The 26,707-nt window shown below is 37.7% G+C and overlaps 2 protein-coding genes across 5 annotated transcripts in view; both read left to right on the top strand.

Annotated features, from left to right (window-relative positions):
* Positions 1-13,811, top strand: part of LOC139934467 (protein NDRG3-like) — a 57,140-nt gene extending 43,329 nt beyond the window's left edge. For 3 of the 4 annotated variants that reach the window (XM_071928710.1, XM_071928709.1, XM_071928712.1), the window contains exon 12: positions 2,088-2,575. In XM_071928710.1, the coding sequence (XP_071784811.1) occupies positions 2,088-2,188 (101 nt within the window). In that variant the 3' untranslated portion in view covers positions 2,189-2,575. Of the gene's footprint in view, positions 1-2,087; positions 2,576-10,331 lie in introns of those variants that run through there. The other variant, XM_071928713.1, reaches the window with a different exon arrangement.
* A 2,513-nt stretch (positions 13,812-16,324) lies between these two features.
* Positions 16,325-18,106, top strand: LOC139934820 (uncharacterized). The gene has a single exon (XM_071929222.1). The coding sequence runs from the start codon at positions 16,602-16,604 to the stop codon at positions 17,730-17,732; it is 1,131 nt and encodes a 376-aa protein (XP_071785323.1). The 5' UTR covers positions 16,325-16,601; the 3' UTR covers positions 17,733-18,106.
* Positions 18,107-26,707: the final 8,601 nt, after the last annotated feature.

Here is a 26,707-nt window from a genome sequence, read left to right as displayed (position 1 = left end):
ATTTGTAGAACATTACAAGAGGTTTCATGTAGTGAAAGAATCTTGTACGTAGCGTTTGTGGTTCTCAAGATATGAATTTTTCAATTATTTACCGTTTATTTAACTTAATGACGTCATCGATGATGTCATCATTCCAAAAAAAGTTTTGGTTTCGTCTGCACACTAAGGTTTATGTTCATGGTAAGTTTCAAGTTCATACAAGCGTTAGTTTTGTTCAACAAGTTCATAGTAGTTTAACATTTTGTTCAAAATCGCACGAAGAAAGATGAGGCGAATCCCAGCGTAGTGGAATTTGAATTACGCGCGCCTTCAACGGAGTCTGCATGTGTATACACAACCCGTAATGCCCACAGCCACGCAGTGCTGTTTTGTCGTAGAGCATGGATACAATGTAGGCATACATGAACTACACGCACACACACCCACACACCCACAATACAATAGTAGCATTCACATACATGAATGGCGATACTATCTGGTTTCTACGCGTAATGAATGGAGGTCAACACAAACGCGCGCTTTTACGACCAGAAGGCAAAATTCAACTGGCATTATGTTTGTGCAAAAGTTTGAGCAGGATAACTGATCTTCAAACTGATATTCAAATTTTGCGAATATGATATATAGTTCTTGAGATATGAACTTTTGAAATTTTGAACTTCCTGTTTCAACCGGAAGTAAAAGTCACATGAGGTCACGTTGTGCACGACTTTTGTAGCTAATTACAAGACCTTTTATATGCACCAAATATCTTGTGTGTGGCATTTGTAGTTCTCAAGATATGAACTCTCCAATTTTTAGCGTTTTTTTGAACGTAATGACGTCATCAATGACGTCATCATTCCAAAAATGTTGCTGTTTCGTCTACTCATTAAGATCAATATATATGGTAAGTTTCAGGTTCATACAAGCTTTAGTTTTTGCGAAAATCGCGCGAGAACGTTCGAGGAGAAGAACACGCAGAAAAAAAAAAAAAAAAAAAAAAAAAAAAACAGAACAATAACAATAGTTGTTCGGCTGGTGGCCGAACACCTAATTATTAAAGTATCTTGCTCAAGGACACAAGTGTCACGACACATCAAGAGGTCAAGTAACACATTAACATGTTAACGCTTCTTGTTTTATACTCAGCGAGGCAATGGTTTCTAAATGATTCTACAAAGTTTTTTTTGATCAGACAATTAGATTCCCTGCATAAATCTGGATATTTATTTCTAAGTGAGCCAGCCCAAGAGGGGGGATGTAACTAAAGAGAGGCCAGATTGGAAATAGTCTTACGTCCACTGATTTGTTTGTACCTTTCAGTCATACATGTATGAATGGAGGCAAAATGAACATGAGTGTATTCTGGAATCCACGTATATTTTAAATAATAATAACAACAATAATATCAAAGACTTATATATAGCGCACGTATCTACCAAACAAGGTACTCAAGGCGCTGAGTATATACAAACTTTCAGAAAGATCATAGTTAATTGCAGTGATGAATTTTGAGACCCAATTATTTAGCACCTTATAAGGGTTTACAAGGTGCTATGGCGCATACAGCAGCCTGAGCCAGGAACACCGGGGCGAACCCCTTCTCTTTTCGAAAAGTGCACTGGGTTCTTTTACATGCGTTACACAACACATGGGGCCAACGGCTTTACGTCCCATCCGAAGGACTTTGTGCTGCTGTGAATAACGCATGTGGCTAGAGTGATGATGGGCTGTGTTGTGGTGGTCGCTATCAAGTGGCCAGTTGAATAACCAATGGCCAATTCATTCCTGCTCAGCTATTGGTTATTCTCGTCAAAATGCACACAGGGTGAAAAGGATGCGATGAATATATGTGATGAATGGTGGAAGCAAATGTAGGGTTCATCAAGTTAACTTGTGGTATTTTTTTTTTATGAATGAATGCTGTGTGACCTTAAGTCCTCCTATCAAATGATAAGGATCTACATACTTGGGTTTATATAAAAAATAAAAAAATAAATGACAATAATCTACTTGTGTTAAAAAAAAAAAAATTATACTAAATATTTTGGCTAAACAAACAAACCCTTGTATCATGTGTATTACTAATACCTGTTTGATTTCAGTGTTGAAATTACGATCGATGAGGCCAGCCCACGGAGTGGAACAGTGCGATCTCCGTATCACCAACAAACCAAAAGGAGAACCATCGCCTGTGTTTGTCTAGTGAGGGACGACACCGTAAACAGATTCTTGAAAAATACCGACTAGAATTATGATACATCTCCTAGAAAACAGTGTTGCCTGTTATTATGGAGGCTCAATAATGTCATGGCTCTGCTTACCGTCTGATTCTGTGCTTAAGACTTGTTGTTCTCTGCTTACTGTGTAAGTGTTGAATTTCTGCACTGGCTGTGTAAAAGGAGAATGGAGTACGCACTATCTATCGCACACAAGCAAAGTTTCGTGGAATACGCTTGATGTAAGCATGTAATTCCGTTCTTAAGTGCTGACTCTTTGCTTACGTTAAGCAGAGCCATGAAATTGGGCCCAGATGACCAGGCAAAGAATCATGTACTCACCATTATACAACATTATGAGAGTTTGTTCTCGGGAACAAATTTGATAGAAAAATCAACAACATATGTACGAGCGACATTAGCCCGGCAACGCATCATGTATTCACTGAAGCAGCTGCGCCAGACATTCATGGGATTGTTCTTATACAAATTAAAAGAGAAGACCAACACTAGTACATGTAGCTGTCTTAGATGATCGACTGTCCAAGATTAATTAATGTATTCACTAGGAAATAATAAGTACAGCCAAGAACAAACGCAGGATATAAACTGAACACTCCCCCCTCCTTTTTGTTGTAGGAAAGACTGGGACAGATTTACTGGGGTGGGTGATAAATCAAACATTTAAGGCGTCTTTCAACGACTGGAAACTTCAGACTTCATTTCAGACTGTTCACTTTAGAGACACTGGACACTATTGGTAATTGTCAAAGACCAGTCTTCTCACTTTGTGTATCTCAACATGTGCAACTAACCTGTGAAAATGGCTTGAGCTTGTCGAAGTTGCGAGATAATAATGAAAGAAAAAACACCCTTGTCACAAGAGGTTGCATGCTTTTAGATGCTTGATTTCGAGACCTCAAAATCTAATTTGGAGGTCTCAAAATCAAATTCGTGGAAAATTACTTCTTTCTTGAAAACTACGGAACTTCAGAGGAAGCCGCTTCTCACAATGTTTTATACTATCAACAGCTCCCCATTACTCGTTACCAAGTAAAGTTTTATGCTCAAAATTATTTTGAGTAAAAACCAATAGTGTCCACTGCCTTTAAAGGATTTGGGTACCTTTTCAAAATGTTCATAGATTTACATTAAACTTACAGGGTTTGAAGATAATGATAGTGGAAAGCTTCCCTTCAAATATTACTTACTGAGGTGCTGTAGTTTTTAAGAAATGAGTAAAACAATGTCATGAAAATACGTTTGAGACGAAAATTATTTTCATGACATTGTTTTACTCATTTCTCAAAAACTACAGCACCTCAGCACGTAATATTTTCAGGGAAGCTTTCTACTATCATTATCTTCTAACTGCGTAAGTTCGGTGTAAATCTGTGGACAGTGTGTTTTGTGTCCTACAAAAAGTACATAGACCCTTTGAGGGAGAAAGCTGTTATTAGTGGAATGGATCGGCTACTTGCCAAATTCAACTTCTCTCAGATCCACTTGCAAGAAACTTGCCCATTCTCTTCCACTTATCTGTTTGTTTTTTTATATGGGTGGGGTTGTGGTGAGGTGTAATTGTGTGATGTTTGAGGCGAGTCAATTTTATGGTCATCTATATTCATGAGTGCCTCTCCTGTAATAAATTCTATTGGAGTAGAGATAACTGTATCATCCCCATTGCATGCAAAGCAGTGAATATATTTGCATATGTAAATTTATTGAAAATTGTAGGTGATGTGGTTGCTCTTGACCCTCGCGAATGGCTCTCTATATACTCAAATTAAAAATTTGTATCTTAAGTAAATATTATCCAAGTTTGTAATTTGGCTGGTCACAGAGTAATTTTTGACCACATTTTGACAGCCTAAAATATAATGTATAACTGGAAAATATGAATTAAGTGTGTGATTTGATTGTGTGCTTAATGATATAAAGCTATTTAGAGGAAAATGCTACTTATGGTAATTAATTGTACAAGTTGATGGTCAGAAAATGTCAACAGTTTCAGTATTTTATTGCAGAGCTCAATTTCTTAAAGGGAAGGTACACCTTTGGTAATTGTCAAAGACCAGTGTTCTCACTTGGTGTATCCCATCGTAAGCATAAAATAACAAGCCAGTGAAAATTTGAGCTAAATTGGTCATTGAAGTTGCGAGAAAATAATGAAAGGAAAAAAAACCTTGTTGGGCGAATTTATGTGCTTTCAGATAAGAATAAAAGACTTCTAGCTAGAAGTATTTTATTATTTAAGTGAGAAATTACTTCTTTCTCAAAAACTACGTTACTTCGTATACATTGTTGTATACTATCAACATCTCTCCAATGCTCGTTACCAAGTAAGTTTTGAAGTTAATGTGTGTTTTGAGTAATTACCAATAGTGTCCACTGCCTTTAAGTGCTATGTAGCTGGAAAAAGTTACTCAGTGAAAGTACTTTAGCCACAATGATTGAAGTAGGCCTTTATTTTCGCCGATGATTTCGGTGACAAATAGATTTGTGTGCTGCCAGCTTCATGTATTTTGGCCTTTTAAGGCCATGTCACACAGAGCAATTTACAGGCAACCAGCTCCAATATGGAAAAAACATTCACATGTTTACTTCCGCATAATTGTCTACCGAAGTGCTCCTTTTCCATCAGTGCAGTTAATAACAATAATAATAATGATAATTATGAAGCATTTATATAGCGCCCCACAAAGATCGGAGCGCTTTACAATTTACATACAAACAAACAATGCAATGACAAAGATACAAAAAACAGTACAAGCAAGAACAAAAAGTTGGTAGCCTGTAAAAATCGCCTGCGGTCTGCCAAGGCTGTTTGAATAAAAATATGGTCAATTCGATTTATATGCCTTCACTACAAAAAGAGATTGTTGACATTTTTTTGAGTGTCCTTAAAGGCAATGGACACTATTGGTAATTACTCAAAATAATTATTAGCATAAAACCTCATTTGGTAACGAGTAATGGGGAGAGATTGATAGTACAAATTATTGTGGGAAACGGCTCCCTCTGAAGTGACCTAGTTTTCGAGAAAGAAGTAATTTTCCACGAATTTGATTTTGAGACCTCGAGTTTTGAATTTGAGGTCTCAAAATCAAGCATCTGAAAGCACACAACTTGGTGTGACAAGGGTGTTTTTTTTTCTTCCATAAGTATCTCGCAACTCCAAAGACCAATCAAACTCAAATTTTCACAGTTTGGTTATTTTATGCATATGTTGAGATACACCAAGTGAGAAGACTGGTCTTTGACAATTACCAATAGTGTCCACTGTCTTTAAAGTGCATGCATTATGTATGACATTGTAACCCTCTTCCCAAACTCAGTCTAACGTGTGGTTTTGACTTCACACTGATATCCATGGCCTTTTACATGTGTATTGTGATTTTGGGGGGTCAATGGAGAAAACAACGAGCTGCATTTTTCATTACTCCTCAAGTATTGTGTGTGTGCATTTTGTGCGATGTATTTTTGTCGCAGATGTGTAGACCTTTTGTTGTGATTGCAGCCATCTTGTCTTGTCGTCCGAGGCTGTGTTCATGTTGGATGTGTTATGTTCTGGGCTCTTACCAGGGAACAGTGTAGCATGAGGTCTGTTAACACATAAAAACAGTTGTGTATGCTGAAACCTCTTTGCTTGACCATTTTGGGGAGTAATGACACACTACTTCCCTGATCCAATATGGCGGCTATGACTTAAGCTACAACTGTGTCTAAGCAAGGCTGTGTCTGAATTGGGGCTATACATACATACATACATACAAAAATGTTTTATATACCGCCATTTCATCAAGACCACAGCTAGAGCTACAGCTAGATTTGCACGTCATCGTGTGTTGAGATTTTGGACGTCCTGTGCAACACTCTTAGAAACAGCCATAGCCGTAGCTGTAGACGCCAATTCGCATGCGGCCTAAGGGTGCTGCTAAAGTCCTGTAATTCAGCAAATATCGGCCCGCAATCTAGCTGTAGCTGTAGTCCGAGCCACAAATTGGACAGTGGCTTATATATTGTGTAAGACGCATTACGCAGGAGTACAAGAAACCAGACAAATATGGCTGCTGCCATCTGTGTAATGTATGCAATAGCAATGATACGTTAAGAGACCAGTCTTATTTCTCCCTCCCGCTCTTTACATACGTGCATGATAGTACAAGATGGCTGCAGTGTGACATAAAGGTCTATATCAAGTTGGTGCATTTATATTGTTCATATACTCCAAGTCTTCCTCCCGCTTACCACCAAAGATATTTTGTACCAATGTGTAGCTCGCTTTTCTGTCAACCCAATAAAAGATCTGTGAAACAACTAGAGAGCGAGCGTAGGGGACACTAGGTGGCAGCAGACTTACCAGGTAATCCATTGTTTTTGGAAATGTTTGCATGCTCAGAACTTCATAAACAATGGAAGGTTTTCTGGTAAGTCTGTTGCCATCTAGTGTTCCAAATGCTCCTGTTTGATGGCATGGATCAGTAACATGTTTGTGTACAGTTGTGCATTACAGTAGGTGTCAGCAATCACATAAGATAAAAAATGTATTTTTGGTGGAGTTTGTTGGTTTTGCGTAAATCAAATTTGTATTCATCAATCACAATTTTGTATCGCGGTAATTTGAGTTATTTGGTTTATAGTAGAAATTACACCATCAATTATGATTATTCACAAATATAGTTTGGGCTAAGCTTCCCTTATAATAATGTCTTAAGTTGCTGTGTGCCTGGAAAAAAAGAGCTTGTAGGCAATTACTGTCCTAAGTTGTGTTTCAAGAAAACTGAGTGTGGAAATTTGGGGTATTTTTGTGCCATTTTATATAAAGGACACCTCTATGGTCGAGGAGCATTTCAACAGGCACCAAGGCAATGACAAGGGGCACTGACTGGAGGCCATTGAAAGTAACTTATCAGTATTACTCCAAGCACTTTTCCTGACCGGGGTTAGGGATGGCATGGGATCTAGCTCAATCACAGGGGGACAAGGATGAGATTCGAAGCAACTGGGGACGAGGTTGTAATATTTCTAAACCTTTCAGTTTTCAACTTTATTTACTCCTTTTATATTAACCATTTGATGGGATCGTGTTGTATATTGTTAAAAAGATAAATGTTTAACACCATTTAATCACATGTACAAATGAGATTATATAAGGGTATATCTAACAATGACTTGCTCTTTACTTGTGGGGAGGTGTGCGTTGCATGTACAGTTTACCGCATAATTCAAACTATATCAAATATTTACTATTTTCAGCGTAATATGTAATAAAGGTAACTACTAGTAATATATAATGATGAACTTACCAATTGTTTACAAATCAGCTTAAATTATTTTATTATTATAAGCAATTTGTACGTTAAATACTTGCTTTCAAAGATTTCTCTTTCAATTAATTTGCCTTTTTTGTTCTTTCTTGTGAACAATCTTTCAGAAAGATTTAATCAAAATTCAAATACAGTGGAGGCCAATAATCGTTTAGAATTTCTTGTAAATACAAAACAAGTTTTGATTCCACAACTACTTATGGTTATTTTTGTTTATCTACCTGTGAGTATAGTGAAGTAGTAAATTTATTATGATTGTGAGGTTTTATATTCGATAAATTCAGAAATGAGGGAAAACTCTTTTTATAGTGAAAGTATTTAATCGACATTTTGAGATAAAATCTATTTTGAGACTTTCATTTACAAGCAATTACTTTTTAGCAAACTCATCAAATAATGGCATATATTTTGGCAGGGATTGTTGGCTTTCATATATTATGACTTGTTTTTATTTTACTGATCGTAATAAAGCAATGGGAATTTAGGCATTGTCTCAATTTCATAGAGATGCTTAAGCAGATACATGTAATACTGTTTAAACAGGCTTCTTCTTAGCAGAAATAAGCAGGACACCAGTCACAGATTGTAGTATGAGACACGATGCTTTGGCTGGTAAACTTATTCTGAAAGGAATTTTTTCACCAATTTTGTTTGTGCCTAAGCAGCACTTTGAAATTGGGCCCTGGTCTTCATATCAGTGAGCTTTCATATTTATTTCTGTCAATAACCAATCCTGTATTTAAGAATCACTCATCTTTCACGGATTTTAAAATTGTGTTCATAAATTATATGATTGTAGGTGGAGTAATTTTTGTGACTTCAACTTCGTTTCAAATTGGCTCGGAGAATTTTGTTACAAAAGATTGTCATAGTTGTAAACAAGTTCACTCCACAACCCATAATTTGAATACTGTATACATCTGACATGTAAGGTGGCGAACACGGTATTTATCTGAAAACAAATAACTATATATTTCTATATCCCCGAAAACTAATATTCTTTATCCCGATGCAAATTTAACATCTGTTAAATCGTTGCAGTACCCGCTGCCAAAGCATAGCATTCGAACTGCCTCTAGCTACCGGGCAACTTCGGTAGTCTAGTTGGTAAGATACTGCTCGAGAATTGCAAGGGTCGTGGGTTCGAATCCCACCCGAGTAACATACCTGTGATATTTTCTCACCGGACTCGGGAAAGTACTGAGTATACAGTGCTAACACACATCGGTGTATGAGTAAAAAAACCAAAATTAATATATATTTCTTCCTTTCAAATGAAAGGTGGCAAGTTTTCTTGTACTCTCGACTTGGTCTCGAAAAGTTGTGCTTGGCTTTGCTGTATAGCGCCACCACGTGTCAACTTATGGAAAAGTCACATAGGTTGGCGGTTAGCAATTTTGTTTCTTCTGTACATCGAAATTGCCACTGTAGTGCTTTTCAATCAAGAATTTTAGTTCTTCTAAATCGATTCACAAAAGGGAATCCTTAGAAGAAAAAAATCAGGAACATTTTTGAGGATGGCAATTTAGTACTACAAACAAAAAGAAATTGCTGTCGTTTACCACTTCTGATTTTGTCGTTATCGTCTTTCCCAAATCGACCTGAAACGCAATATGGCCTCTGAGTGTATGTGGAATAATGTTAAACTTATAGGATACAACTCTGTACAATCTCTATAATAAGCTTTCAATATTAAAATCACGAACAAAATTAATCAGACATAGCCCTACAGTATATTTCAGAAAGTTGGGCCCAGACCTAGCCCTACATAGGACTCTTCCTCTGTACACATAATTAATATTCGAAAGTGTTAGGCCGACAGGGCTAGGACCAGGCCTACATTTTGGTGTAGTTGTCCCCCTGAAAAATTACAAGTGTGCCGCAAATTCTCTCTGAAAATAAGTGCCAAAACTGTCGGAACCATTGTAATTTTACGAGTGGAGATTTTTCACATTATATATTAATTTAGTATAACTTTATTCGATTTTGTGAAGAAATAAGTAAAATGAGCTGGTATTCCGTTTAGTAGGAAACTATTTGTACGCATAGGCCTACATGTAACTGCTAAAGAGAATAATTGCAATAAAAACCATGTATGATTTGTATAATTTGGGGCATTTTTCTTTGGAGTTCGTCGGTTGTTGTGTTTTTTTGTGATTTCGTTTTTTGCATGCATGTATTGTTATTTGTACGTGTATACTTTTTATGCAGCAACAAAATTATGTTCTTGCTTATGAATGTTGGTGCTGTAGTTTGCATGGATGTTAAAAATATGGTCGGTACTTTGTGATGTAGCATGCTCGTTTTTCTCACCGTATTTGATGGCATTTAGCTCCGAATAACGTAAGTGTAGTTAGTTTTTATTATTTATTTATTTGTTGAGATTATTATATTCTTGCATATCACCTTAATTGTTTTCACTAGGCTTTGTTGTGAAAAACCCGAAAGTTGTTATGTAATACAAATAATGTTACACACAAACGAAAATAAAAGCATAATACATTTTGAAAATAAAAAAATTTAAAAAATCTTAATGTCGCCAAAGTATCTGAGATATAGAAAAATCAAAAATAACAACAATTCGATTCCGAAATTTTAAAAGAAACAACAAATTATTGCAAATTCACTTAAGGTTTTGATATCAAATAAGTGTCACGAAAAAAAAAGATATTGAAACAAATTGTTTAATAATTACTGATTGCATATTTTCCCTCTTTGTTTCATTTGTCTTTATATCCGTCCTCACATTCCTTTATTATTGATAAAACTTTCTTCATGTTTTCTTTCCTCTTTTGTTCAGTCATCAAACTCGGAATACTGAAGTCATAAATCAAGGTCATCCTGCATAGAACGAGGTTTTATTTCATTCATTTTTTTAAAGGCAGTGGAAACTATTGGTAATTACTCAAAATAATTAGCATAGAACCTTACTTGGTAACGAGCAATGGGGAGAGGTTGATAGTCTAAAACATTGTGAGAAACGGCTCCCTCTGAAAATACGTAGTTTTCGAGAAAGAAGTCTTGTTTTGTCTTGTCTTGTCTTTGCTGCACAAACCGCCGCCACTGGGCTATAAACGTGCAAACCTTCATGCATGCATGCTCCTACTCAAATTTTATATTAACAAGTCGGGACTTAAAGTAATTTTCCACGAATTTTATTTCGAGACCTCAGATTTATAATTTGAGGTCTCGAAATCAAGCAACTTCGTGTGACAAGGATGTTTGTTTCTTTAATTATTATCTCGCAACTTCGACTACCGATTGAGCTCAAATTTTCACAGGTTAGTTATTTTATGCATATGTTGAGATACACCAACTGTGAAGGCTAGTCTTTGACAATTACCAATAGTGTCCAGTGTCTTTAAGGGGGGTCTCCAAGGGATGTACTCATTTTCCAAATAGGTAAGGAGCCTCATGATGTAAGAAAACAGTCACAAATCAAACCTCGTACTTAAATAGTGTAAAACGTCATTTTATTTTACACTCTTTTATAGCAAAATTTTAAAACATTACGTCATTGGATATCGGCAACCATTAGTCTGTAGCAATTCAAAGATTTTCAAAAGGTCAAATTCAGATCTCTTTTGATTGAATAATATCATCAAAAGTCAGGATTGACACTAAAAAAATTACATAGAAAAGTACAGACCTTTATGTTTGAAATATGACAAATTGTGGATGCTGCCATATTCACACTTGAAGACTTTTGAGACGCTGGTGGCAGCAGACATAACGGATGATGAAACCTTGGAACCCCCCCCCCCCCCCCCAAGAGAGACAAAGGAGCGGTCTAAACGTATACAACTTATTGGACAATCATTTTAATTAAGTGTAAAGTTTGGATGATGCTACACATAATAGTCTGGATAAACTTAAAAAAACATATACGTAATGTATTAAATGGAAATTAAACTGGATATATAAATACATTCCAAGATCAATGATGTATCATGACTTAATAATTATCGAGTATGACTTATGCATATTATGCAAAGCTAAAAGCAGCGGGAACCAGTGGCAAACTCTATTGCGTGGTAATAACTTATTTCTGCCGGGCAAATTGTGCATTCTCTAGGTTGAACCATGTGTTATCTTTATCGACCGTAAGCACCATTTTCAAAGATTACTATTTAAAAGTTGGAAAGACTTTTTTTGTTAATGAAGTATTTCTTATTTGAAACACCGATGGTGTAACATCATTATTATAAATTAATAATATAAAAAAAAAAACTATAAAAAAGACTAAAGCTCCGGTTAATAAAATGTAAAGTATAAAACTAATGTGATATTAACCAATCTATACAAAAGCAAGTATAACCAAATAAAAAGTGTACAATAAGTAACTGTAAATGAGAACACGTTTGATCCATTTAATTATAAAAAGAAATACTTGAACATCTCTTCTGGACCATCAAACAATGAGTTCGTCCTCAGTCTATATATGTTCATGTTTATAATCTAACATTTTTGTGATGATGCAAGAACAAAAACTACGTTATCTCGCATGTATAGTTGGACCTCAAAGAGAAGCATACCATTTCGCTGTACTTAAGATTTTGTGACAACAGAGACTACATCAGTGGGACCTATTGTTTTAAATTATACATCAAAGCGTGCGTGTGTGTGTGTGTGTGGAAGAACCCCCTCAAATGTAATTATGGTAATTAGCCCCCATTAACTCTCAAGTACATGACCCAATTTCATAGAGCTGCTAAGCACACAAATTTGCTAAGCATGACATTTCTTCCTTGATTTAAACAGGATTACCAACCAAATTTCATACTAAGCAATTTTCTGTGCTGAGCATGCAGCTCTATGAAATTGGGCCCTGATCAAAGGGTGAACTGACATGACTGTGGTCACACTATGTTTATAAAGCGAAGGTACATGTTTGGTAATTGTCAAAGGCTAGTGTTCTCACTTGGTATCCCATCATAAGCATAAAATAACAATGTGAGGCTCAATTGGTCATCGAAGTTGCGAGAAAATGATGAAATAAAAAACACCCTTGCTGGACGAATTTGTGTACTTTCAGATAAGAATAAAAGACTTCTAGGTAGAAGTCTTTTATTATTTTAGTGAGAAATTACCTCTTTCTCAAAAACTACGTTACTTCAGAGGGAGTCGTTTCCCACCTCCAATGCTCGTTACCAAGTCAGTTTTTATGTTAATATTTGTATTGAGTTATTACCAAACGTGTACCTTCCCTTTAAAATTGACAGCAGACACCATGGAGCTCAAATTGACACAATGGGTTTTGTCATATAAATACCGAACAGTGAATCAAAGTTAACATAGGGTGTTAAAATAACACAAATGTAATTGTTTTTGCAGAAATTAGTGCTATTTTATCACACTACATGTGTAATAATAACAAATTCTTATATAGCGCATTCACAATAACCGTATCAATGCGCTTTACATTAGTGCCCTGGTCATAGGGCCAATAACATCTCTGCAATGTGTCTCAGCTCCCTGGGAGCCTGTACGGCGCTTGTGGCTTTTTCGCACACAAGTCAACCTCTACCCTCGCAGGTACCCATTTGTACCCCTGGGTGAAGAGAAGCAATTATAGTAAAGTATCTTGCTCAAGGACACAAGTGTCACGACCGGGATTCGAACCCACACTCCGGTGAATCAACACCAGAACTTGAATGCGATGCTCTTAAAGGCAGTGGACACTATTGGTAATTACTCAATAAAATTGTCATCATAATGGAGAGAGGTTGATGGTATGAAACATTGTGAGAAACGGCTCCCTCTGAAGTGCCGTAGTTTTCGAGAAAGAAGTAATTTTCCACGAATTTGATTTCGAGACCTCAAGTTTAGAACTTGAGGTCTCGAAATCAACCATCTAAACGCACACAACTTCGTGTGACAAGGGTGTTTTTTCTTTCATTATTATCTTACAAGTGCGATGACCGATTGAGCTCAAATTTTCACAGGTTTGTTATTTTATGCATATGTTCAGATACACCAACTGTGAAGGCTAGTCTTTGACAATTACCAATAGTGTCCACTGCCTTTAACCACTCGTCCATGACACTCGACACTATTTTGTGTGATTCTTTGTATCTATTATAATACTATGTGACAACAACCATGGTGATTTGTTTTAGTTTTGTGTGGAGGTTTATCCATCAAACAGAAATACCCCGAGGATGTTATTATGAGTCAGATAATATTTTTTATTCAGCCGCTCCTGATGAGAGTCACATTGTGTTTATTCGAGTAACATTGTGTAAAATGATTGAAATGTAAAATAAAATAGATTATATGAATGACGAATGTGAATTATTAATTTTGAAGTCATTTAAAGAGAATGGCATCTTATTTGTACTTGGACGTTTGACGATGTTTGACGTTTGAATTTTGTGTGTGTATAGTGTGTGTGTTGAATTTACTCTTGAAAAAGATAATTGACTGTGTATTATTTATTGTTTAGGGTTTTTAACGTCCCGTTGTGATTCAAATAATCAAGCGCATATTTTTTATTCCACCTGTGTTTGCCGTGTCCACCAAGCCCACTTTGGCACCCCTCCCCAATTTTTATCCAAACTGTCACCTTCTCGTCACCCACCCCAAACCCCAAGATGGACCCCAAGGATTGGAGTGGCGGATCATTTGTCTTCATCAATGACATCATTATCTTTCATGTTGAGTACTCCTCGAAGCAATTCAGAGACTATGAACCTGTTTTATGACCGTCACTCACAATGGAGAGAAATCAGTGCACGACGCGCGCCCCCCGAACTGATAAGCTCGTAGTCGTGGGGGTGCTAGCTGTGTTTACACTAATCCCGGTCTATGGGCTCTCTCGCCGCCTGCGTCACACGCACAGCCAACGTTCGCTCTGCCGCAGTAATGTGTACGACCATTGTATGCTCCCATTAGACTGGTGAGCAATATTAGTAATATCTTGTGGTTAAAGATTAAAGACACCAGCTCTGAAAACAGGGAGTATGAAAATGGTAGTAATACATATCAATATTGTAAATGTATGCCCCAATTAGAACATGTGAACATACTCTCAATTTAGGTTTTACCCTCAAAACGATGCAGGCCCGTAACCAGGGAGGTGGGGGCGGAGGGGGTTGGGCAAAAAAGTCCCCCTAAATCCCCCAAACCGCTCAATTTGTTTTGGTCTAACAGAAAGGCTGCCCTCTGGGAGAACTTTCTACCAAACAATTGCTTTACAAATACACAACAACAATAGCAAGTATTAACATTAAAAGCATTCAACAACCTGTGACAGTTTGGGTTCAACTGGAAATGGAAGTGGCAAAACGAAACAAAGCTCCAAACCGTGCTGTAATTGTGTGTGCTTTTAGATGCAAAAGAAGTCAGTTCTAATATGATGTTTTATAATATTGTAACAAGTTCCCCGTGCTCTTTTAAAGGCAGTGGACACTATTGGTAATAACTCAACGTAATTATTAGCATAAAACCTGACTTTGTAACAAGTAATGGGGAGAGGTTGATGGTATAAAACATTGTGAGAAACGGCTCCCTCTGAAGTGCCATAGTTTTCCAGAAATTAGTAATTTTCCACGAATTTGATTTCGAGACCTCAGATTTAGAATTTGAGGTCTCGAAATCAACCATCTAAACGCACACAACTTCGTGTGACAAGGGTGTTTCGACGACCGATTGAGCTATAATTTTCACAGGTTTGTTATTTTATGTATATGTTGAGATACACCAAGTGAGAAGACTGGTCTTTGACAATTACCAATAGTGTCAACTGTCTTTAAGTAATAGTCATGGTTTTTAGTTTATGAAGTAATTACCAAAAGTATACCATCCCTTCTTTTTTTTAGATAAAGGGGGCATCACAAGTTGACCACTCGTCCTTCACCCAGAGTCCCATCCTTTTGGGCATGTCGTAAGATTACTACATGTTCAGGGGTGGATTTCACAAAGGTAGTCCTAACTTAGGACTAGTCCTAGGCAATGCTAAGAGATAGGACCAGTAACTCATCCTAACTTATGACTGGTCCTATCTCTTAGCATTGCCTAGGACTAGTCCTAAGTTAGGACTACCTTCGTGAAATCCACCCAGCTCTTATAAACACCGCAGTCCCTGCCTATCTACCCGTCACTGTGACGACACAATGGTCCCTATTTCTCGAACATCTCAACATTTGTTGTTTTATCTTCTTGCTAATTATCTGACCTGACGGAATGTTGAGAACCAAGGGGATATCTTAATTTGTTGTTGTTTTTTGGCGGCTAGCCCTTTGCTTCTTGTATCTTCTTCAGCAATAATGTATTTCCCTTTGCCGATCCTGGTTTAACTTTGTCACTGCGCACCAACATTGAGGAATAAGTTTGCATACTATTATTATCAGTTCATCCCTTTCCAAAACATTTCATTCGTAGAGTTTCTTCAAGTCTCTGAACCGCCTGTCCTGTATATATTGTCCAATGTCCAAGCATAGAGAAATGACCACGAAAGGGTCAGTCTCGTGCCCATGTTCTGACGTTCATCTCTATACCCTCTCGTCATCCGCTCTTGTACACAGCACCACTCATCCTAAGCCATCTCTTCCCTCAATCCACCACAGTCACTGCTTTTCCTTATTTCCATAACAAAAAAAACCTAACTAGGGACCAACGAAGAGAGCACAGCGGCCCCATCACCGTCACCTTCCCCCGCTGGCTCCCTGCAATTCACCCCCTTGCTTTGATTGATGTTACACGAGTAAACACCGTGAGTGCACCCAAATAGCCCGCCCTTATTACAACACCCGATCGCCCCCTTATCATCATGTTAACAGAGAAAGAGGCACTGAATACTTGTGTCAACTTGGACTGCCTGGGTTTGGGAGCCACGCTTATAAATTGACAGTTTAGAATCGAGGGGTTGTGAATTGGTGTCGTCGTCTCGTGCATGAGGTCGCATCGAGACCAGTGAAGTCAGTCTGAGCCTGTGACTAACGCACAAGACTGTTTCTTGAAGAACTTTTACTGCAATCTTATATAAGTGGTAATACAGTATGTGCTTGTGGGGACGGTTATTAAGAACATTGCAAGACTAAACACCTACAGTTCCCTCTTTGACGTCACCATGGATGTGGAGGAGTGTTTCCACCCATCATCCCCACCGCACAGTCCGGCCGGGACGTGGACAAGCTCCGTGTCCGATGCGCCCATCTCACCCAGCGTCTTAGGCTTCGAGCACTCCCCGGAAGATGAGGCCATCGGCCCCAGTGAGAATGAAGTACGCGACCCACTGAAACCCAAAGGAAAACCGACTTACCATCGTCACCCCAAGCCACCTTACTCCTACATTGCATTGATCGCCATGGCAATCAAGGACTCGGCTACAGGGAGACTAACTCTTGCAGAGATTAATGAGTATCTGATGAAGAGGTTTGCGTTCTTCAGGGGTTCCTACACGGGATGGAGAAACTCCGTCAGACACAATCTCTCACTGAACGAGTGCTTCGTGAAGATCTTACGGGATCCGGCACGGCCCTGGGGGAAGGACAATTATTGGACCATCAACGAAGACAGTGAGTACACCTTTGCCGACGGGGTTTTCCGTAGGCGCCGCAAACGCATCCCGCGGGGGAAAGAGCGGGAGGGGAAGTCGTCGAGGCAGAGGAGCCGGGCCACACAGCCCGAGATCGGCACCGGTAAGCCACGGTCCAAATTTACCGGTCCCTTCAGTATTGACAGTATCCTTGGTTTCTCAGAATGCGGCGAGACCGAGCAGAGAGTCTCGAGCGAGCATCAAAATCTTGCACCCGCAAAGACACGCCCTCCATCAACCCAGACAGCCAGCCGCACAAAGCCCAGCCCGAGCAAAACACCGTCACACCCAAAGGGCGTCAGCGGCTTCACAACCTACCCAACAAACCAGAGGTGCTACCCGGTAGCCTGGTTGCCCCATCAGACGACAAAGTACTGTCCATTCCCCCATTTTGCCGCCGAAATGTCCTACCCTCCACCGATGAAGATGGCCGAGATATTTCACCAGCATCACCAGGCACGTAGCAAGAAACGCTGCCGAGGCCAGCGACCTCTGTCCCCGTCTAGCGGCAACTCCGCATCGCTCCATACCGTTGCTAAAGCAGACCTTGCATGGCCGCTGAGCCATCAGTTCCCGTATCAGACAATCCACCTCTCCGTTGGAAAGTGCCGAGAAGGTCAACAGAGGGCACTAGACTTTCAAATCGACAACATTTTATCTTGAACTATTTTCATTGTGATATGGTGTGTAATTATGTAGAAAGTTTAGTGCTACAGTGTTTTTTTTTTAATAGCAAAACATAGGCCTAGATGTGCAATAAATTTCTCCCTATAGATATTGTGTGTTGTAAATGGATCACCTTTATTACATAACAATCTCTCTACGTTTAAGTTCCTCTTGTTTTGTTTACAATATACTTGTTTGTCTGATTATACAGCGAAAACGAGGGGAGAGGCCATTAGAGACTGGCCCCTCTTTGAGCCAGTATATAGTTATAGTAAGTGCACACAGTGAACGCGACGGCATTAGTGTATACCAGCCGACAATGACCTTATGTTGCGACGAAGGTCTTTTTTTCATATATTATTTTTGTTATATCTAGCTCTTTTTTTTTTTTTTTTTTTTTTGAGAGTTGCTTCTTGAATTTTTAAAATTCAGTTTAATATAATTATGTTTTACTTACTTTCTACAGAGTACTTTCGTCATTTTTCAAATTCAAATAGACCTTCGGATATTTTGTTTAACTGTTTGATTGTTGTAATCCTATTTAAATGAAGCTATGTGACAATTTAGTGGTCGCGTTTTTGAGAAAATCTGGAGCGGTTTGGTTCACGCGGAGGGGTTGTCTGTAATTGTCAGTAAAACACAATTTGAGAAACGTTTCATGCGTGCAACGTTTCTCAAATTATTTTCTTTTAAATCCATCTCTTTAAAGGCAGTGGACACTATTGGTAATTGTCAAAGACTAGCCTTCACAGTTGGTGTATCTCAACATATGCCTAAAATAAAAAACCTGTGAAAATTTGAGCTCAATCGGTCATCGAACTTGCGAGATAATAATGAAAGAAAAAATACCCTTGCCACACGAAGTTGTGTGCGTTTAGGTCTCGAAATCAAATTTGTGGAAAATTACTTCTTTCCCGAAAACTATGGCACTTCAGAGGGAGCCGTTTCTCACAAAGTTTTATACCATCAACCTCTCCCCATTACTCGTCACCAAGAAAGGTTTTACGCTAATAATTATTTTGAGTAATTACCAATAGTGTCCACTGCCTTTTTTGTTTCTTCTTCCATTACTATCTCGCAACTTTGGCGACCAATTGAGCTCAACTTTTAACAGTGTTTTTATGTTATGCATATGTTGAGATACACCAAGTGAGAAGACTGGTCCTTGACAATTACAATAGTGTCCAGGGTCTTTAAAACCACCTCCTTGGAAGGAATCGTTTCTTAAAAATGTTTAACATTCAACAGCTGCAGTGCTTCTTACCGTAGAGGTGGTATTTCTACCTCCATGTTCTAACCGAGTAAGTTTTTATGATCATCATTTTTTTTTTTAGTAATTACCAAGTTATTCCGGCCTTTAAAGACACTGGACACTATTGGTAATTGTCTAAGACCAGCCTTCTCACTTGGTGTATCTCAACATATGCATAAAATAACAAACCTGTGAAAGACCTCGATTGGTCGTCGGAGTTGCGAGATAACTACGAAAGGAAAAAAAAACATCCTTGTCACACGAAGATGTGTGCTTTCAGATGCTTGATTTCGAGACCTCAAATTCTAAACTTGAGGTCTCGAAACCAAATTCGTCGAAAATGACTTCTTTCTCGAAAACTACGTCACTTCAGAGGGAACGGTTTCTCACAATGTTTTATACTATCAACCTGTCCCATTACTTGTTACCAAGTGAGGTTTTATGCTGATAATTATTTTGAGTTGTACGTTGAACAAAATATGTCCGTTACAAAACATAATTTGTATATTCTTTGGGATTTTGTATTTTGTTTTTCTTCCTGCAAGAATGTTGATTTGAAATTTTTTTTAACTTAAACCACATTTCCCCCATTGCAATCCAGAAGTAGTTGATACTCTCAGCAACAAACACAATTTTAAGAACCTATTTAGTGCATCGTTGACTCGCGTACGTAGCGATCAGCTGGTCAAGCATTCTCTATTTTTGTATGTTTGAATATTGTCAACAGTTTGTCTATCGTAGCTTTAATAACATTAGCGTTTCCCACTATTAAAGTAATTACTAAATTCGTTATTCGGGAGAAATTTGTGCAACACTCTATGAAGACGAAACAAACTTGTAACAAAACTAGTTTCTAGAGTGTCAGTTTGTGCATCGTTGGAAGCGAGCTGTGTCATTCTTTAGTGAACTCCAATTATAGTCTCTGCTCAAGCTTGTAGACAATACTGTGTGCTGTTTTAAATTGCAGCATTCAGCTGATGCGCCGGTAGGCTTTATTGTTCAATTTCACAAACTTAAAAACAAATTTATGTTAAATTTATACTAGGTGTCTTTTTGTGATTTATGACCAACTTCAAATTTCAAGATGGCAAATTTCATACTTAAGAAAAAGCTAGCTGGGAACCACACACAATAGTGTGTATTACATATGGTTTAAGCTGATAACACACACTTCTGCTAAGCAAGTTTTCAAGTGCTTAGCACAATTGCAGTGTTTTGGGCGTCGAGGTTTGACTATGATAAAGCTATAGCCCAGTGTTTGGTCTGTCACTAAGGAAATCGAATGAATAATTACCTATGCAATCACCAAATAAGATATTAATTTTAAATAATTGAATTGTCTTTAAGATTTGACCCCAAAAATATTGATGTAAGAAAACACTGTACATAGTGACATGATGTTTCCTCGAAATAAATAATTAAAATTATGTATATTGTACAGCCTCTAGAGAACGGTATGACCAAATAAAAGATTGAAAAATTAATAATCAATATGCATTGTTGCTTTGAGAAAATTTACGGATAGTTTAACTTCGGACACTGCCTTCCGCCAATCAACGTAATGTTTTATGTGCTCCCAAATTATGTTTTCCCCCAGTTTGCGCCCTAAAAACACAGAAACTGGAACAGTTGCTTAACAAACTGGGTTTTGGTTCTTCACACGTTGGCGCATTAAATAGTAATTTTCTTTTCTTGTTTATAGATCACCGATTTCAAACTCCGGTGTTTCTGATCAGCAGAGTGTTGGTTCGAATCCCCAGCCGCGACACTAATTGTATCCTTAAGCAAGACATTTAACCATTGCTTCGTTATTCGGATGTGACGTAAAACCGTTGGTCCAATAACGCATGTAAAAGAACCCAGAGCACTTATCGAAACGAGAAGGGGTTCGCCCGGTGTTCCTGGCTGTGGCTGCTGAATGCGCTGTAGCACCTTGTAAACCCTTATGAGGTGCTACATAATTGGGTCTCAGAATTCATCATTTCAATAACCCATCTTTCTGAAAGTTTGTATACAATACTAAGCGCTTTAAGTACCTTGTTAGATAGATACGTGCGCTATTATGAGACTTCGGTATTATTGTTATCGTTATCGTTGTCGTTGTTGTTGTCGTTGTCGTTGTCGTTGTCGTTGTCGTTGTCGTTGTCGTTGTCGTTGTCGTTGTCGTTGTCGTTGTCGTTGTCGTTGTCGTTGTCGTTGTCGTTGTCGTTGTTATTATTATTATTATTATTATTATTATTATTATTATTATTATTATTATTATTACTATTACTATTACTATTACTATTACTATTACTATTACTATTACTATTACTATTACTATTACTATTACTATTACTATTACTATTACTATTACTATTACTATTACTATTACTATTACTATTACTATTACTATTACTATTACTATTACTATTACTATTACTATTACTATTACTATTACTATTACTATTACTATTACTATTACTATTACTATTACTATTACTATTACTATTACTATTACTATTACTATTACTATTACTATTATTATTATTATTATTATTATTATTATTATTATTATTATTATTATTATTATTATTATTATTATTATTATTATTATTATTATTATTATTATTATTATTATTATTATTATTATTATTATTATTATTATTATTATTATTATTATTATTATTATTATTATTATTATTATTATTATTATTATTATTATTATTATTATTATTATTATTATTATTATTATTATTATTATTATTATTATTATTATTATTATTATTATTATTATTATTATTATTATTATTATTATTATTATTATTATTATTATTATTATTATTATTATTATTATTATTATTATTATTATTATTATTATTATTATTATTATTATTATTATTATTATTATTATTATTATTATTATTATTATTATTATTATTATAGCAAACTTTAATAGACAAACAATTATTCACGGTACCACTGATGTTAATTTCAATTCAGTCATGGAGTTAAGTGATGACCCAACCCCCAAAATGAGACAAGATTATGCCCCTTATTTACCCCATTCCAAATGAGTCTGTTGCCACCCGTTGTTTGACAGATAGGGGGATGTACCCCACCCCTCCCCCCCCCCCAATGCACCCCTCACCTCACCACCAAAGACAAAAGCAGTTGCGTATAAATGGCGACCCTGTCAGATTGGAATGAAATTATCTTTTACCCCCATCTTCCACCTCTTTATATTGTGAGGGTTTCATGGGCGTTGGGGCCGGGACACTTTGGTTGGGGGGGGGGGGGGGGCACAGAGGTGGAGGGGAGACACAGAGGATTGATTTCGTACACAGATAATAAAAAGAACACCTTTATATCAGGCTTTCCGGATAATAAGTCTATTGCTTTCTATTGGGGCCATGCTTTCCCCCTTTTTTGCTGTACCCGATTTCCCTCAATGTTTTGTCCGAATTTGGGCGAGCGGTTGCCTCTTTGCAACCCCCCCCCCCCCCCCTCCCCGTACGCCTAAGGAGGTGCTGGGCTAAATGATTTCTGTTTTAAGAACAGTTTGGGAGCTTGAAAGTTGGGGGTGTGCTTACACATGTGAGATTGCGATGGTTCAAAGCTTCTTAAAAAAATGGGTCTCGAACGGGTCTGCAGGTGTTTTGGGTGTTGTTTTGTCATCTCCTTACACAACTTTTGTGGTTCTCCGCTCCGTCCTTGAATTTTATTTTTTTGTTATCGCTAGTTGTTAAAGCAGCGAGGAGAAATGCTAGCCGGTCTCTCACCGTACCTGGGCGACGGGCACACCGGTGAGGAATGCCCCCTGCCCAGTGTCTACAAATCCCTCTCCATCAACGCCGTCCGTTGCCATCGCAAGTCCCCGTTGCGTGTTGCTTGCAAACGGGTGCACCTTACTGGTGGTGAAAAACCAACGCAGTGCAAACCACACGAGCCGTTTCCAAACAATGTTTGTGAGGAATCGAGAACAAATATATACTTGTGCTTTGGTTGTCTGGGTGCTTTATAGTTCAGACGAACTTTTTGAAAGGATTACTGGTATAATGTTTGTGTCCCCAATGTGGGTGTAATTTTGAAGAGAGGACAGGGACTCGGGTTTCCATAATATAAGGAGTTGTATCTTTAGATGTCAGACATTCAAAATTGTGAACTTAATCGGTTATCATGCAACAATGGCGTGAACAGCTAACTGTTTTGTATATCCCTTTTCTCCATTTATTTTATTTTTATTTATTTATTTTTTTTTTTTCCGCCAAACTGTTTTTCTTCTGGAAATATTTAAGGAAACCACTATTGTTTTCGTGCATAACATTGGATAAGAGTAACACAAAATATGTTCACAGATTTGCAAATAACTAACATGGTATGAAGTTGGTCATGTGGGAAACTAAACCTATATGTGAAACATTTGTGCTTGAAAATGCAATAGCTTTGAGAAATGAGTTAACAATAGTTTCGATCTTGCAAGACCCAAACTCAATGGTTGAAAAACGGTGAAAACATCAACAGTTTTTGACCAGACGTTTTAACGCTCCGTTACGGCGTATAGTTTTACTACCGGTACGGCTTTGCATATCCCCGCGGTCTCACCCACACCTTACACGACGCAACCGTCATAATAGCTTCCCCGGTCACCCCTAAATATATCCATCCACCACACACCCCATGGTTACAGTTGCAACTGGCAGATATATATTAAACTGACTAGGGCCCCACCCATACACCTCGCAAACATTTATCGCAAACCTATGGTATCAAGTCGACAGTCTTAGAATGAATTGGACAGCGCCATCATTTATTTACCAGAATGTTTCGAGGTCTCCCGAAAATCCCGGGCGAAAATCTATTCCGCGGTAGTAAAAATATAATAGCAAGACAGTGCCCAAAGAACAAAATCTACCTGGCAAGTTGACACACACATGGTGTTACCGCAAACCAAATATATATTGATACCTCACCATGCAATGCCTCAAATCTCATGTTTTGATCGGATGTTACTCCTTAAAAAAATCATAAAAAAACAGTAACCAGTTACAAAATGAGTGAATGACTGTCATTCTCTGATTTAGGCACTCAAGCCCCCTATCTGAGCCTATATTTACCCACAGACAATCATCCATTGTAATTCTATCATTGAAAAGGGTTCGTTGCTTGTGATTGTAAGCTGTGCAAGCATTCGTAGTCACTGCCAACCTCGCACCCAAGTAACAGTGTATACCTTAGTCATCCAGACCACTTGACTTTAAACACTTTAATGTCAATGCGTGTATTGTCATGTTGAGTCAACTCGACTTACAAGGTTGTGTTTGTAGTTCAAATCTCTGTAACTGTAAACTGTATTGAGATGGAGAGCAGGAGTGCCGGGGCAAAAAAATTTGAACAAACTGTAAAAAAAAAGTTTTAAAAAGCTGTATAAATTACGGTAATTTACTGGCAGCTTAGTTGCCAGTAATTTACTGGGGTTTTTTTTTTACAGTCATTAGGGCCTACTATAAATAATTTACTGTAAACAAATAAAGGATTTACTGGCAACATAGAACTGCCACCAAAAAAATGGCGTATCAGTGTCCATATGCAGCATTGCCATTAGTCGAAAGTGCATGACGTAACGTAGTACGATACTGCAGTAAATTACAGCAATGCTACAAAATTCCGGTTGATGCAACCATTTACAATAAGGTACTGTAAAACAAAATAATATATTATAATAACAATTCTTATATAGCGCATTTCACAATAACCGTATCAATGCGCTACACATTAGTGCCCTGGTCATAGGGCCAATATTTCTCAGCCCCAGTGGGAGTATACAACCCGCAACAGTTTATATTGTAGAATCTTCTAATCTGATTGGTTAAAAATGCAGTCATGGAAATAGCTGTGCCCCTTTTTCTATCAATATGACGTCATAACTGACTTTAGCGTTCCGTGCCACGGCGCGATGCGACCTTGCTTCGCATACGACCTTTCACCGTGTAGTCAGTGTTGTTGATTAGAAGAATCTTTATTTGGTATATAAAATAAATATTGACTGCTTAATAATCGGGCCATAGTTAAAATTATAGGCCCTCGGTGATGTCAAACCCACGGGTATGCCCTCAGCTTCGCTTCGGGCATAGTCATGGTTTTGACATCACCGAGGGCCTATAATTTTAACTGTACCTTTCATACCCATAGCAGTCAACATTTCCATAAGATACTGCTGTAAATCAATGCAGTTGAAAACGGTTATAGCATTACAGCAATTTTTTTTTACAGTGGAGATTATTGCATTTTCCCCTTTTTTTGCGAGTATTGTTTGCGTGTACAGTTATCGTTACAGGTAATGTGATACTCTGTACGATGGCGGTGTATTGAAAAGAACAGGAGTGGTTTGACGTTGATTTTCCCACCGTTGTCTTTTATGTGAGAACTGCCCATGGTTATTACGGTGATTAGATGCAAAGGCAAATTTAATTTGAATATTTTGCCGTCCAAGAACACAGCTATAATTGCTTACTTTAAGCGGGGCTATGGGCCAGGGTCAAGTTTCATAAAGCCTGTAAGCACACACACACTTGTTTAGCACAAACAAAAACGTTTGCTTAGCAAAAAATGGGTTTGGCCTACCAGCCTGAAAACCATATATAGCTATACCATTGCTGCGACCTTAGTACCTCGGTCATTTCTTGCTTGCTGGGCAGTATACCAGTCCCGGAAGGTATGTGTTTGTGCTTTTAGCAGCTTTTTGAAATTGGGTTCTTGACGATACCTATCCATGCAGTGATTCCCAATGCAGTCAAAGCCTAAACCGTTTACTTAAAGGAACGTTACAGAATTGGTAAGAAAACAAAATCGCGAAGATCACAGATTTGCATCAAATTTACACCGTCTAATGATGATGATAGTAGAAAACATCCCTTGAAATATTTCTGCCTGAATTTTCATATTTGATGCGAAATAAATAATTTAACTTTGCGTTTGGAGTTTATCGCTCAGCGAGCGTTTTTTTTTTTTTTTTTTTTTTTGCATCAATAACATGCAAAATCGGGTGTCAATATTAATTTTCTCGTGACCCAGATGGCCGATCGATCTCAAACTTCTACAGGTTTGTCATTTTATGTATATAAATGGTGGATTACATAAAGTGCTTGCACTGCCGCACTGCCAGCAACTGTTTTGTTAGCAAAACCAATTGTGTACTGTTCCTTTAATTGTAGCCATAGGTACAAATCTGCTTTCAACAGTCTATTATTTACTTCTGATATTGTCTGTATAACGCGCAGTTCACAACTGCAACTGCAACCGTGAGGTAGATGCAACACCCTGTCTATACGTACAAGTACGAATAACTAAATAAATAAACAAAGAAAAGTGTAAATGAATAAATAAAATATATAAATGAATTAAATAAACGTCCCAAATCTATCAAAAATAATTACAAATACCCCGAACAATCGATAGTAAAATGTAAAAATCAAGACATAAAAAAGATCGTTTAAAATTTCAGAATGTGGTCAGAGGTCCGTGACGACGAGGCACCGAAAAGCAAAGCGAGTGGGCGGTGTGAGAGGCACAGCACGCCCCACCGCCTCGGGCGTGAACCAACGGTCAATATGGGTTGTTCTCGGAGTAACGTGCGTGCTGTTTTCTCATTGATTTGCCCTTCTTTTCCAGTGTTCTTTTTACTTAATTTTTTTTCTGGGGTATCACGGCACGGTTGAGTGGAACTAGGGCCTGGTGTTTG

Source organism: Asterias amurensis, chromosome 3 (assembly GCF_032118995.1).
Source record: "Asterias amurensis chromosome 3, ASM3211899v1".
NCBI classification, from domain to species: Eukaryota; Metazoa; Echinodermata; class Asteroidea; order Forcipulatida; family Asteriidae; genus Asterias; species Asterias amurensis.
Note: the sequence above shows the minus strand (reverse complement) of the source record. Positions and strands in the feature narration are given on the sequence as shown.

Coding starts and splice junctions, on each gene's coding strand:
- LOC139934820 (XM_071929222.1), top strand. CDS start 16,602: ATGGATGTGGAGGAGTGTTTCCACCCATCATCCCCACCGCACAGTCCG.